Here is a 13,602-nt window from a genome sequence, read left to right on the forward strand (position 1 = left end):
AGGCGCATAGCGCAGGCCGGGCGAGAAGAGCCGAAGAGTGCAAGCGGCGGAAATATCCGAAGCGGTGGGGCGCCCGAGGCCGTTGCGGACCTCTGCGCCGAAGCCGCTGCTGCCGCGGAAGCCGAGCCTTTCTAGTACACGGCAGCCGCCACCGCGGCCGCCGCCTCCTCCTTCCCCTCGAGCCGCAGCCCCTCGCGGTGGGAGCAAGTGAACAGACAAGCGGCGCGGCCGCAGCTGGGCCTGAGGGGACCTAAGCTGGCGAGGGGGAGGAGGAAGCGGCTGGCTGGGGGCGGGGCCGAGCGGGCCCGAGAATAGCCGAGTCGGCCCGAGCGCCGCCGAGCGAGCCCGAGGCGCCGGGCCAGGCCAGAGCCGGACTACGGGAGCCGACGCGGGCCGCGCGGTGGGCGCGGAGCGGCGCGGCAGGCCGGGCGGGCGGCAGTAGCAGCGGAGGAGGCCGCGAAGGCGGGTTCGAGTGGCGGAGGCGGCGCAGGCGGCGGCAGGGGGCCGGGTGGCCGGGGTCCCGGGCCCCGCAGCGGCGGCAGCGGCGGCGGCGGCAGGATGATCAAGCTGTTCTCGCTGAAGCAGCAGAAGAAGGAGGAGGAGTCGGCGGGCGGCACCAAGGGCAGCAGCAAGAAGGCGTCGGCTGCGCAGCTGCGGATCCAGAAGGGTAGGGGGTCGGGGGATGGGGGTGGGGGTCGGAAGTCAGCGGCTGGGATGGGGTGATGTAGGAGTCTGGAGTGAGTTAATGCAGTCACCGGGGGGTCAGAGATGTCAGAGATGTGGCCGCAAATGTGGAGGTAGGAGGTTAGGGCCTGGGTTTCGGTGTGATGGGGGATCAGGGGTGAGTAATGCAGTCACCGAGGGGTCAGAGATGGGGGGCCGAATGTGGGGCACTTACAAGACTCGGAAAGCCAGGCATCTTGCATTGGGGACCAAGAATCAGAGAGTCAGGCAATGGAAGGCGAGTAGGAAGCTGGGGACTCCACAGAGTATGAGAACATGGGTGATAGGCAGAGGAGATTGGATAGTGGGGGCCAAGGATTGGAGATAGGAGTAGGAGAGGATTTAGTGAAGTATATTGGGGTCATTGGGAATCAGAGTGAGATGGAGTGAAGTAAGTTTTGGGCACTGCGATTTGTGGGTCTGGGGGGGTCACATGGCAATTTGGGGTTTGGGGTGACACGTGGAGGAGGGAAGAACAGTGTGTGCTGGGGACTGGAGATGGGGGTAGGGTTAATTTAGACTAACATGCTGGGTGCTGGGAATCTTAGAGGCAATGTTTAGAGGGGGTACAGGAATGGGAATTCACATGTCTGAGGGTTGGATGGGTACCTGAATTTAGGATGACAAGCAGAGGAGAGGAGGGATGGTGGGGACGGCATTGGTTAGGGGCAGGGTCCTTGGATTTGGGTGGTCAGGTGGGGACCAGCAGTGTCTACTAGAAAATGGAGGTCATGGCCGGGGATCCTGGTGTTTGGGGTAGTTGTAGGCTCTTGGGGGGCCACACAGGGGTGGGAGTATTTGGGGGCTGGGGGGTTGGGTACGCAGCTGCTGGACGCTGAGACTTTAGGCTGTGGATTCGGAAGAGTTGGAACTTATCCCGGGCCGGGAGCTAGAGCATAACCACAGTTTACAATTCATGTTTGAGTTGTGCTGTGGATCTAGAAGAGCCTGCCTGGAGACTAGAAAGCAGAAAGAGTAGGGAGAGGGTTGGGGGTGTGGGGCACAGCCCAGGACAGAGCCCTGAGGGTCCTGGAGGAGGCCATGGGTGCTCTCCTGGCACCTGCACCTCCGAATGCCCTTGTCTTTCCATCTCCCTTTCCCTCTCATCGTTCCCCTTCTTTGCTATGCAAACCCAGACATAAACGAGCTAAACCTGCCCAAGACGTGTGACATCAGCTTCTCAGATCCAGACGATCTCCTCAACTTCAAGCTGGTTATCTGTCCTGATGAGGTAAGGGTACACTTAGTTGGACTCTGAGGCATGGGCCAAGGGGTCTGGGAGAGCACTTTGAGTTGGGAGACTTAGTTTACCTGCCAGGCGCTGCAGGATGATGTCCTAACACTTTCTTCTTTCTCTTTGCAGGGCTTCTACAAGAGTGGGAAGTTTGTATTCAGTTTTAAGGTGAGTCCCAGGTGGGCAGGGATACCTCCGTGGCTGAGGAGGCAACAGCTGAGGCCCCAGCCAGGCACTGCTGGGGCACTTTTCTATCTTCTCTCCCTTCTTGGAGCCAGGTGGGCCAGGGTTACCCACATGACCCCCCCAAGGTGAAGTGTGAGACGATGGTCTATCACCCCAACATTGACCTCGAGGGCAATGTCTGCCTCAACATCCTCAGGTGAGGGCTGTGACTTTGGATTGCACAAGTCTCTGTCCCTTCCTTCCCTATTGTGGTCTGTGGTCCTCTGTCTTCATCTCCATGTTTTCTTCCTCAAGTCTTGACCTTAGCTTTCTCCCTGGCCTGTCCTGCTGTGCGCCCTCCTCCTAGCCTCTCACATCTGCACTGTCCCGTGCCCTGGAGCTGACTTGTTCAGTCCCAGCAGGCTCTGTGTTGGCCATCCACTCACCAGCCCCTGACCTTGATTCTCCCTCCACAGAGAGGACTGGAAGCCAGTCCTTACGATAAACTCCATAATTTATGGCCTGCAGTATCTCTTCTTGGTGAGTAGGGGTAGGTGGGGAAGGCTGGGGAAGGTTGGCCCTTTCTGCTTTAAGGGCCTGTTGACCCCCACCTATACCGGCCACAGGAGCCCAACCCCGAAGACCCACTGAACAAGGAGGCCGCCGAGGTCCTGCAGAACAACCGGCGGCTGTTTGAGCAGAATGTGCAGCGCTCCATGCGGGGTGGCTATATCGGCTCCACCTACTTCGAGCGCTGCCTGAAATAGGGTTTGCGCACACCCACCCCTGCCAGGGCCACCAGCCCCGGCGTCCCCTGCAAATATTTATTGGGGGCCACAGGTGGGGGGCATGGGTGGCCGGTGGGGGAATCCCATGCCCTGACCTTGCCTCCCCTCCCTGCCACCCGCTCCTAGTTATTATTTTTTTTTTAAACCACCATGTGATTAAGGTCGGCGCTGCCTCCGACCCACTCAGCAATGGGAAATGAATTGGCTTGTCTAGCCCCCAGCTGGGTGCTGTCCAGCCCCCCACTCTGGGCTCTGGGGTGGGTGGCCAAGGGGACTGGGTGGCTGGGGCTCGGGCACCCTACCCCTCCACCACTGGAGGTCCCACCAGGCTATTAAAGGGGAATGTTACTGCATGGCTTCTGCCTCTTACTTCTGTGGGATTGGGAGGGGCAGGTCATATACACTAGCAAGAGTGGTGGGAGATATGTGGTCACAGGTGGCACTAGGACACCCCTCAGCAGGCTACCCAGTTCCTGGAGCAGCCTTGGGGAGTAAAAGGGGGCAGGAATACCTCAGCCTCAGGCTGGGTGGGATGAATCCCAGTCTGGGACCAATGAGGGGCAGGATCCAGTAACCACTTGCTTCCTGCTTGGTAAACCAGTATAAAGGAAAGCCCATGCCACCTCCAGTTCTGCCCCCTTCTGCCATGGTTGGGCCCACCAAGGAACCCTCCCTGGTGTCACCAGGTGCCTGAGATCCAGAAACGGAAATGCCATGGTCCGTCGGATGGGCTGGGCCCTCTGGTGGGTGCGGTGGTGGGATGGCGTGGCTGGGTGGAAGGTGCCCAAAGATGCACCAACCCAACGACGTCTAGGATCCCAGGCCTGGCTCGTCCTGGAACCTATGGAACACCGTCAAGCAGGCTCTGGAGAGACGGAAGCTGGCGCGCATGCGCCTGGATGCATGCCGGCTCCAGGAGGCGTGCGCACGCGCGCTCTTGTCCCCGCCCATCGCTCCGGGTGCCGGTGGAGCGTGTGACGTCAGACCACTTCTTCCGGAAACGGCGGCGGCAGAAAGAACGGAGGGGCTATCGTTGGTGGGCGCGCCCGAGGATCCAAGTAAAGAGGAGCGTAACCCGGAAGCGGAAGCGGGTTCCCGTCCCAGCTACGGTGAGTGGCCCCTGCCGGGCCGCGGGTCCCGGGTGGGTGCGTGGGCGACGGCAGATGAGGGCTTCTTCGCCGGGATGTCGACTGCCTCGCCCATCCCCGAGACCCTGGCCTCATCTAGCCACTTTGCTCTCTGGGTGCGGGCCTCCCAACACCCTCCAGGTTTTGTCCTGGGTGAACCAGGCACCCCAACACCCACCATCCCGTTCCTGGACCCCAGACTCTTCCAGATCTACAGAACTCCCTAACGTCTATCATGTCCTTAGTGTACTGGGTGCCCAGACGCCCTGCAGCCATATTATTCGTACCCAGGTTCCCTCCCCACTCAGGGACCCCCAAATCCGAATGGCATTCATACGTTCTGAAGCTTCAGAACCCCTATATCCACTTTGTTCTTGGTACTCAGGTTGTCCACCTGCCTTGCCATCCCATAGGGCCCCCACAATTCCCGTCCTTGGCGCTCAGGGTCCCAAATGCCCCAGTGCACCCTCACACATCCACCTCCATTCTGAGCCTGTCAGACTCCAAGGCCTCTGGGCTGGAGAGGCAGGCTGAAGCCTTGAACTTCCTTGGGGGCTCTATGATGAAGGGATGGGGTGGGTATGTTGTGGAGGACTTTCAAATCTTGCTGCCCCCACTTCTGTGGAATAATTTCAGTGTTCCTGGCTGCGTTTTAGCCTTCTATTAAGGTTTCCTCTTCCTGCTTAGCCCCTTCGCATTTTGCACCACCCTGCCAATATACATTGTGACCCTGGCTCTGCTTCTGCTTTTTCTGGGCCCCATACCACTTCACAGCTAGGCTTCACACCACTTGTCACAGGCCCATTAGTGGGCTACTGCTATCATGGACCTGTTGTTTGGGCGCCGGAAGACACCGGAGGAGCTGCTGAGGCAGAACCAGCGGGCCCTGAACCGTGCCATGCGAGAGTTGGACCGTGAACGACAGAAGCTAGAGACCCAGGAGAAGAAAATCATCGCAGACATCAAGAAGATGGCCAAGCAGGGCCAGATGGTGAGCTCAGCTGGGCACAGGTTGGGACACAGGATCAGGGGCTATAGTTGGGTCAGGTACTGCTATAACTATAGAGCATGACAGGATACCAACAGGTGCCTTGAGAGAAATTAAGGGCAAGTATGGGGCTTCCCTATTTTTGGGGATCCAGAAAGGCTCTTCCCAGGAGGGGATGCCAGAGCCACAAACCTTAAGTAATGAGGAGTGAGCCTGTGAAGATCCAAACTACCAGTGTGTCAGATGAGGAACCACATGTTCCATGAGGGAGTTATAGTTGAATTCAGAGTAGATGGTAGGCCACACAAGTTGAAATCCTGGGCCACAGTGGGAAGTGAGTCAAAGGGTTTAGTTTTAATGCAAGAGAGATGTAGCCCAGAATACACTGTGACCTGAGTGTCAGTAAAAGAATGGGGATAGCCTGAACCAGTAGGGAGCAAAACCTATGACAGTTTGAACCTGAGCAGCTAGGTTGAAGTGGTTCCATTTCCCGGAATAGGCAAGGCAAGGCAAGCATTTGGGAAGTCAAAAGCTGAGCTATGGATCGATTCATTTGGGGTAGAGCTTGAGGTGTGAGCCTTTGTGAGATGGAGAGAGAGGCACTCTTCAGCCGGGATAGTAGTTCAGAAATAGGCATTTTAAGAGAGTGACTCTAGATATGGAGGGAAAAGGGTCCCTATGTGGAGTGAGCACAGCCTTCCTTCCAGCACCTATGGGTTAGAGAGGTCAGAGTACAGAGGAGCCTGTGGAGTCATGACCCAAGAGGCATGAGGATGAGGTTGGGAGGAGGGAGGGGCCAGTGAACACTGGATTAAGCCACACGTAAATATCTGAAAGCATCTTGGCCCATCCCTGCCACCTTTGTGCACTCTTCAGGACGCTGTGCGTATCATGGCAAAAGACCTGGTGCGCACTCGGCGTTATGTGCGTAAATTTGTGTTGATGCGGGCCAACATCCAGGCGGTGTCCCTGAAGATCCAGACGCTGAAGTCCAACAACTCAATGGCACAAGCTATGAAGGGGGTCACCAAAGCCATGGGCACCATGAACAGACAGGTACGCCTCTCCCAAGCATCCCCCCCTACCCCCCCCCACCAACTAGTCCCCAACTAACCCTCCCCCCACATCACTTCCAGCTAAAGTTGCCTCAGATCCAGAAGATCATGATGGAATTTGAGCGGCAGGCCGAGATCATGGACATGAAGGAGGAAATGATGAATGATGCCATTGATGATGCCATGGGTGATGAGGAAGATGAAGAGGAGAGGTTAGGGGACACCAGGTGTGGGAAGGGTGGGGATGGATGCCGGGTCCTCAAACATAACCAGGCCCTCATAAACTTCTTCTCTCTTCCCAAGTGACGCTGTTGTATCCCAGGTCCTGGATGAGCTGGGATTGAGCCTGACAGATGAGCTGTCAAGTGAGTGCGCCCAATTTTGGGCCCTGCCCCACCCAACAGTCCAGACAAAACCCCTGACCCCCTCCCCCACAGCATTATTCCTTTCTACAGGAACTCTCCTAACCCCCACTCTCTGTAGACCTCCCCTCCACCGGAGGCTCACTCAGTGTGGCTGCCAGTGGGAAGAAAGCAGAGGCTGCTGCCTCAGCCCTAGTAGATGCCGACGCAGACCTGGAGGAGCGGCTCAAGAATCTGCGGAGGGACTAATCACCCTATACTACCATGAGTGGGAGGTGGGCAATCGATGCCCAGTTTTGCTGTACTACTTCTGTAATAAAAGATTGGACACTAGTTCCTAGGCCTGTGTGACTGACCGGACTTGGGCCAGGATGGGGTCCCTTGGCAGAGGTCACATACAGGGTTTGGTAAAGGGGCAGTTGACACGTGGCCAAAGGCCAAGTACCAGAGTTGTTGGGATATAAGAAAAGGTAGGCTGGATTGCCTCCCAATTTGTGGCAGGAATTGACAGGTCGTCTCCACATGTTCAGGGTTTGGGAGCTGAAGGTCATCTGTGAGCTCTGCTTCCATACCCCTCCCAAAGCCTCCAGTGCCTTGGCCTATCAGTGCCTATCACCTCCAAAACAGTCGGGTTCCCAGATACCCTTAAGTCTGGGCTCATCTGCCAGGAATCCTCAGCCCACCCACACTGTGGTGCCATCTGATGAGAAATGGTTACACCCAAGTCCAGGAAGTACTCAGAAAGAATGACCACCATGCAGCTGTGTATTTGGGGCTACACCCTGCCTGCCCATTACCACCTACAGGGGCACCCAAAAGCCTACAGGATGTGTACCATGCAACCCTCCCACCTACCCAAGACACTGGAAAAGCCCAAGGGGGATGCTCTTCCCTACTCCCTGGACACCAAAATGGCTCAATGGTTCAGGAGTGCCCCACACCTACTCCATCTACCAGGGCATGGTGAGGGAATTGCAGAGACCAAGCCCTAGGACCACTCCCCCCACCACCAAATGCCTGAGGAACTGGTGAAGTTTTTATTAAATCCACATAAGTAAAAACCATATTGTGAGGGGTTGGGGGATGGGGCCACCAAGAAGTAGGAGCCAGGCCACCAGAGGGGGAGGTAGGGGGAGGGGAATTTGACAGGACAGAGAACATTGCCAGGCCGGGTTGGCCTGAGAGGCCACAGACTCAGGGGCCATCACCAGGACCACTGGATAGCTCCTGGGCACTCAGGCCAGCACCAGGCAGGCTCAGGGGGGGGGGCTCCACCAGCACAGCTGAGAACTTGGTGTCACCAAAGGCCTCGTTCATGCGAGTCTCGAAGAAGCGCTGCAGGCCGATGATGGACTGCACGTCTGCCTTGTCCTGAGCCGGGCAGATTGCAGTGGATGGATCCTAGCTCTCCCTCCTCCCATCACCCCTAACCCTACCCCCCTCCCAACCCTATTCTCCCCAAGCTCACCTCTGTCAGCTTGTTGAACTGCTTAAACATGCGGCCCACATCCTGGGCAAACTCCTGGGGGGAACTATATGGGGGTGACAACTTCTCCTGGAGACGGGCACGGATCAGGGTCAGGTCCAGGGTGCCACCAGGCTGATCCTGTAGACAGACCCCACAGGCTGAAAGTGAGGCCTGGCAGTCCCTCCCCCAACCCTCTCTAAGTCCTAAGACTCACCAGGGAGAAAGTAGAGTCAGTAGCCAGCTGGTGCAAAGGTCGGCAGGGCTCATGACAGAATAGGGCCAGCAAGACACGCTCACACTTCTATGGACAAGACAGAGAACAGAGTCAGGAGGGTAGGACTATTGAGCTACTCCTAAGGGAATAGGACCCCACCCTCACCTGCTGGTTAGCTGGCGAGAGCTTGGCCACCACACCGGTGCTATCACCACTGTCCAGGCTCAGGCTGCCATCTTCCTCTTTCAGATCGGGTAGTACATGGCAGAGAGAGCAACTCCACTCCTCCCTGGATGGAAGGAGAATGAGGAGCTGCAAAGAACCTGGCCCAGCCCTCCACCCTGCACAGACCCCACACAAGCCTCGCACCCTGGGACATCCTGCAGGGCAGGCAGGTGGCAGTCCAGGTGGAAGCAGAACTCGCACTGGTTGCACATGACTAGATCCCCTGGCTTCTGGCAGACACGGCAGATGGTGGCACTGTCATCCAGGGCACCTGGACCACCGGCTGGGGCTGAAGTGCCCTCTGGAGCCACTACTTCTAGACCTGAACTGGTGCTGCCACTGGGTGAGGCCAGGCGGGGGCCCTCGGTACCAGGGCCCTCCGCCAGAGCCATCAGCACAGGCTTGGTCTCAGGACCCTCCGTGGCAACAGGCGGAGCTCCAATGGCAGCTTCTGTCTCTTCCTCCTACAAGGATGTAATAGGTGTTAAGCAGGGTGCAGACCTGGATGCTCATTTCCTACTCATAGTCACTTGAGACAGGCTCACCTTGACTATGGCCATGCCAGGTAGTGGTGGGGCCCCAGGGGCCCCAGGTGGAGCAGATCCAGGCTGTCCAGCAGCAGCAGCTGCAGCACCACGCTCAATAACAATGAGATTGTAATCCTCAGTGGTGCTGCCTGGGAAGACCTTGAAAACTGGTGGCTGGCTATCAGCCGTGAGATCCAGGTCTAGGCGCTCGAGGCTCACCCGTGGCACCTTGCGCATGAGGCCACTCACCTCCCCCTCACCTGAGCGGGACCTGTGGGTACAGGGGCAGCATGATGTTAGGACACCCATCCCTTTGCCCATCTGGCTCCACAAAAGGATAGCCAAACTCACCGCTTTACACCTGACACATGGGGCTCTGCACTCGAATAAGGATCATCTGCTCAGAAAATACAGAAAGAGATAGTAGGTTAGGGACAGACCTAGAGCACTGAAGCTCTCCCACCTACAAGGTACTTACCTGAGCCAAAGCCATAGCCTTCCTGTACCTCCATGGGCTGTGGGTAAAGCAGGTGGACCTCAGTGGGCAGGTGTCCCATAGGACCCCATGCCCCCACCCTCCCCAGCCCACGATTCCCCCCCCTCCCCTGCTCACCTGGCTACTGCCAGAGCCCTGTTTGCTCAAGGGCCCTGGAGCCCGAGGAGGGGCCATGGACGTAGGGCCTGTTGAGTTGGTGCCAGGACGCTCTGCCACAATCTTGCCTGCAAAAATGAGATAAAGTCAGCTTAAGACCCAGTGTCAATCAAAAAAAAAAAAAAAAAAGACCCAGTGTCTGGAGCAATAGCAATATTCAGCAGGATAAAGAAAAGGACAAACCAAAAGCCTCTGCACTCTTGGTCCAGGCATTAAGGTCCCATTGAAATTTCATCTCGCCATGTGGCTCTACAGGGTCCACAATCATCTTGAGGGCCCGATGCAGTTGGAAGTAGATCTGGAGATAGAGCAGTGCATGAACACACAGCAAACAAGGCTGCAGGGTACTGAGTGGCACCTGCCTGGAACCCACCACTGAGTGCCCACCAGCACACACCAGCTTCTTGGAGAGCAGCAGGGCCGTATTGTTGTCACTCTCCAGAGCCCAAGAGGCAAAGCGCAGGATGTGTTCCTGGTGCTTCTGGATCTTGGTCATGGTCCAGTGTTGTCGTTCCAGGCGCTCCTGCTGCCCCTCAGTCACCTTCTACAGGTAGACAGAACAAAGAAATCAAGGAAGAAGACACCAAAGATGGCATCAACAGCCAGCAGAGAACGCCAGTCCCCAAGATCCGACTACCACAGATGGGGTCAGCAGCCAGCAGATGGGACCCAGAATCCCTCCCCCCTCAAACAGGGTATACCTGAGCATCATTGACCAGCACACGGCCCCGCTTGTTCAGCTCCTTCATGATCTGCAAAATGGCCATCTTGACATCTACCTGCACACGCTTCTGTACGTCAGACACCTGGCGGATCCTGGGAGGCAGAGTGAACCAAGTCGAGAAGGTGATCCCCCAGAACTGCGCCCAACTACGGCCCTGGCATCCACACTTACGAGCTGCGAACCTCCTTGGTGTTCTTCTGCAGTGTTGCATGCTTATCCCCAAGGCGCTTCACCAGCGAGGCCAAGAGTTTGCGCTGGTTCCTCACTGCATCCTCCAGAAACTGGTATCTGAGGACAGACAGAAGTGGGCCTGGGTGCTGAACCATGCTAACAGACAAACCCACCAGCATCCTCAGTACTCACTGGTGGTCCTTGTGGGCATTGAGCTGGCAGTCCCGGCAGGTGAGGGTGTCACAGCTCTCACAGAACAGCACAAGGGGTTCGTGCTTGTGCACATTGCAGTACACCGTGCGCTCACCGTCCCTTGATTTGGCTGGCCCTGGAGAAGAGAAACCATGAGGCTGAAGCTCATCCTCAGCCATCTCCAACTCAAGTAGAAGACAGAACTTGAGGCCTTGCTTCCTGCCTGTCCTGCAACCCTGGGCTGTCTGCTGGGAAAACTCAAAGCCCTGCAACAGTGGCCAGGGTAAAGCACAGGCCTGTAAACCTAAATCTTTCCTCTCAAAATCTTCAGCCCAAACCTGACCCAGAAAAATCACTCCTCCTTCTAGCTACTGATATTGACAACAAAATCTGAAGACTTTGGCAGAGACCTTCCTCTTACTATTCCCTCTACTAGAACCTTCCCAAATGGATACTCAGGAGAGCTCTTCCACCTTGAAAAGCACCACTGGCTCCACTCCTCCACTCGCAGTAGGTTCTGTCCAGCAGAGGAAGGCACTCTGGCTACTGTGCCATCCAAGCATATAAAATGTTTGCTTGCTGGTGTAGACAAAAACAAATCAGAAACTAGAGACACTATTCAAGCACAGCTTCCTTAGAAGCCATACTTTGGTGATCTACCCTCTCGAGTAAAAAAAAAAAAATGCACAAACCACTTATATAACCCATAGACCTACAAAGGATCCAGGCCTTACAAAGCCTTCTCAGAAGAGGTGAAATGTCAGACCACAACCCTCACAAAGATGTCAGAACCCCTCTTCTGAGGGGAGAGTCCTGGTACTTTGAGTAATACCACCTAAAGACCAATATACTACCTCACCCCCAACCTGTCACCATCATTAAAAAGCTGCTTGAGACAATCTATCCCTCTTTCCTACCCAATCCCATTTACAACCTGGCTGTATCATCCCAGCCCAAAACACACGACTTTGAGATACAAATCAGCCAGACCATGGATCCTCTAATACTGCCGCCTCCTGTACTCTGCCCTTTGCCTTAAGCCAGGACCTCCTACAAATCCCTGCTCTTCGCTCCTGGCTCCTGATTCCTCGTGCCCCCACAACCACCATCTCCATTATTATTTTCCTGCCAATGCTCTGCTCTAGGACTGAGAAGCCACAATGTAACTACCAAAAGGTGACCCAGAGTGTTCTGGAACAAAAAAACAGGATAAACTCAGAAAGATCCCAAGCCCTTTTCTTTGCCACTACCAGCGTCTACAGGAGTCTCTTAATACCTACCTGAGTGAAACACTCTCTAAATACCTACCTGAGCTGAACATGTATAACCCAAAGTTCTAAGACTCTCCATAATGCTATTCAGGGCCTGTGCAACTTAAACACAGTGGCTCAGAGGTCTCATTTCCCCCTACAGAACCATAACAAGTTGCCAGGGAACCCCAGTCCAGCCCCTCCACTACTGGGGCTTATCCCCTGTGTGCTGCGGGGGGGAGGGGCCTGATGAGCTTGCCTGAATCCTCAGTGCACCCCCTCACACTTCTGTGGTCATTTCCCTCCCACTGGACCCACACACCTGAGCCCCATTTTTTAATTCTGCCCTCAGACCCTTCCAGAGGTACCCTGATAAAGCTCCCTGGGACCCATCCATCATCAGTAACCAGCACCATAAACAGTTGAGAACATATGCAAGATAACCAAGGCTTTCTGCTCTGCCTTGCATACCAGTGGAGCGTACGGTGTGGTCCTTGGTGTACTTCACCCGCTGGTGTGCTTCCACACACGTCTCACACAGTGGCTCAGAGCACTCCACACAGTAGCTGGTGGCAGGGGCATTATCCTCACAGCTAGTGCAGCACTAATGGGCAAAAGCAGAGTGAGAAGAGGCAAAAACGCCAAATAGATCCACGTCTACACCCCAGATAACACAACCTAAGCAAAGTGTTGCCTTCACCTAACCTATACAGTCTGCCGAAACACTGGTAGTATGAGAAGAATAAAGTCTGGAACTGATTACATGTATTGAGGCCTCCTAGGGGTTGCTAGGGCAGGACATACCTGATTTGCATCCTGGGAGTCTGTGGCAGCCTTGCTGCCACTGTCACGCATAAAGTAATTCTCCACAATGTCTTTGGAGAAGCATTGCTGTTTGCATACAGGACAGTCGACCACTGCCAAAAACAAACAAAATAATGAGATTATGAGCTCACAGCCAAGTCGTAACCCATCCCCCCAATGAGCCCAACCTTCATCCCAAAGAAGGCCAAATCCTCTCATTAGGGAGCAGAAACCAAACCCTTCTTTCATCGAACTTGCAGCATATGAGCTCACGCCCAGGACAGAACCCACTGCCCATACTCAACCTGACCAACTACTATCCGCGTCCCTATCCTCTCGCTCAGGCGATCCCCCGCCATCGTCACGCTGGGAACAGACCCCCCAATCCCGACGCCGAGTGGGTATCAAAGCCTGTGGGGTGGGGGGATGGGCTGCCCCGGCCCGACCGTACTCACCGGCGCCGTCACCCGCTGCACCGCCATCCCCCGAGCTGTTGGCGGCGGCGGGCGCCGGGGGCCCGAGGCAGGCACTGCAAGCCGAATGCAGGCAGGGCAGCAAGCGCGGCTCCCTCTCGGGGCGCAGGCGCTCCCGGCACACACCGCAGTGCTCCAGCAGCTCCAGCGCCTCGCCGCCGCCCCCCGCGGGCGACGACGCCGAGGCCGAAGCCGAGGCCGAGGCCGCGGCCGACGAGGCGGCGGCGCGCTTTTCGCCGCCAGCCGAGCCCTCGCCCGGGCCCGGGCTGCCCGAGGCGGCTGCCGCCGCCGCCGCGGAGGCCGCCGCCGCCGAGGCCGCCATTCACACGCCGCCGGGGGCGCCCAGGGGGGAGGAGGGGCGCGGGGCCCGCCGCGCAGGCGCAGACGCACTCGCCGCCAACGGCTGGGCCGCTGCCGCCGCGAGGCCGAGCGCCGCCACGCGCCTCCTGGGCTACTGCCC

General features: G+C 56.7%; 3 protein-coding genes across 7 annotated transcripts; 2 read left to right on the plus strand and 1 right to left on the minus strand.

Moving 5' to 3' along the window:
* Positions 1-2: 2 nt before the first annotated feature.
* On the plus strand, positions 3-3,263 carry UBE2M (ubiquitin conjugating enzyme E2 M). The gene is made up of 6 exons (XM_025421358.3): positions 3-667; positions 1,860-1,954; positions 2,087-2,125; positions 2,236-2,339; positions 2,599-2,662; positions 2,749-3,263. Exons 1-6 carry the CDS (start codon positions 559-561, stop codon positions 2,887-2,889), a joined length of 552 nt encoding a protein of 183 aa, XP_025277143.1. The 5' UTR covers positions 3-558; the 3' UTR covers positions 2,890-3,263.
* Positions 3,264-3,854: 591 nt separating this feature from the next.
* CHMP2A (charged multivesicular body protein 2A) lies at positions 3,855-6,798 on the plus strand. Of its 4 annotated transcripts, none has more exons than XM_025421353.3 (6): positions 3,855-4,019; positions 4,812-5,028; positions 5,902-6,081; positions 6,162-6,292; positions 6,384-6,445; positions 6,564-6,775. In XM_025421353.3, the coding sequence occupies exons 2-6, from the start codon at positions 4,861-4,863 to the stop codon at positions 6,689-6,691; spliced, it is 669 nt and encodes a 222-aa protein (XP_025277138.1). In that variant the 5' UTR covers positions 3,855-4,019; positions 4,812-4,860; the 3' UTR covers positions 6,692-6,775. The 4 variants fall into 4 exon arrangements, with proteins under 4 accessions (XP_025277138.1, XP_048949322.1, XP_048949326.1 ...); XM_049093365.1 differs by having other exon boundaries at positions 3,860-4,019; positions 6,518-6,798; XM_049093369.1 differs by having other exon boundaries at positions 3,861-4,019; positions 4,816-5,028; positions 6,518-6,798.
* Positions 6,799-7,465: 667 nt separating this feature from the next.
* TRIM28 (tripartite motif containing 28) lies at positions 7,466-13,479 on the minus strand. Of its 2 annotated transcripts, none has more exons than XM_025421233.2 (17): positions 13,125-13,479; positions 12,670-12,782; positions 12,337-12,469; positions 10,616-10,751; positions 10,424-10,540; positions 10,230-10,344; positions 9,926-10,072; positions 9,712-9,826; positions 9,490-9,596; positions 9,355-9,391; positions 9,228-9,273; positions 8,895-9,147; positions 8,494-8,813; positions 8,290-8,413; positions 8,125-8,211; positions 7,911-8,048; positions 7,466-7,813 (listed from the first exon to the last, which is right to left on the minus strand). In XM_025421233.2, the coding sequence occupies exons 1-17, from the start codon at positions 13,462-13,464 to the stop codon at positions 7,637-7,639; spliced, it is 2,505 nt and encodes an 834-aa protein (XP_025277018.1). In that variant the 5' UTR covers positions 13,465-13,479; the 3' UTR covers positions 7,466-7,636. The 2 variants fall into 2 exon arrangements, with proteins under 2 accessions (XP_025277018.1, XP_048949311.1); XM_049093354.1 differs by having other exon boundaries at positions 9,355-9,412.
* Positions 13,480-13,602: the final 123 nt, after the last annotated feature.

Source organism: Canis lupus, chromosome 1 (genome assembly GCF_003254725.2).
Source record: "Canis lupus dingo isolate Sandy chromosome 1, ASM325472v2, whole genome shotgun sequence".
Lineage (NCBI taxonomy): Eukaryota > Metazoa > Chordata > Mammalia > Carnivora > Canidae > Canis > Canis lupus.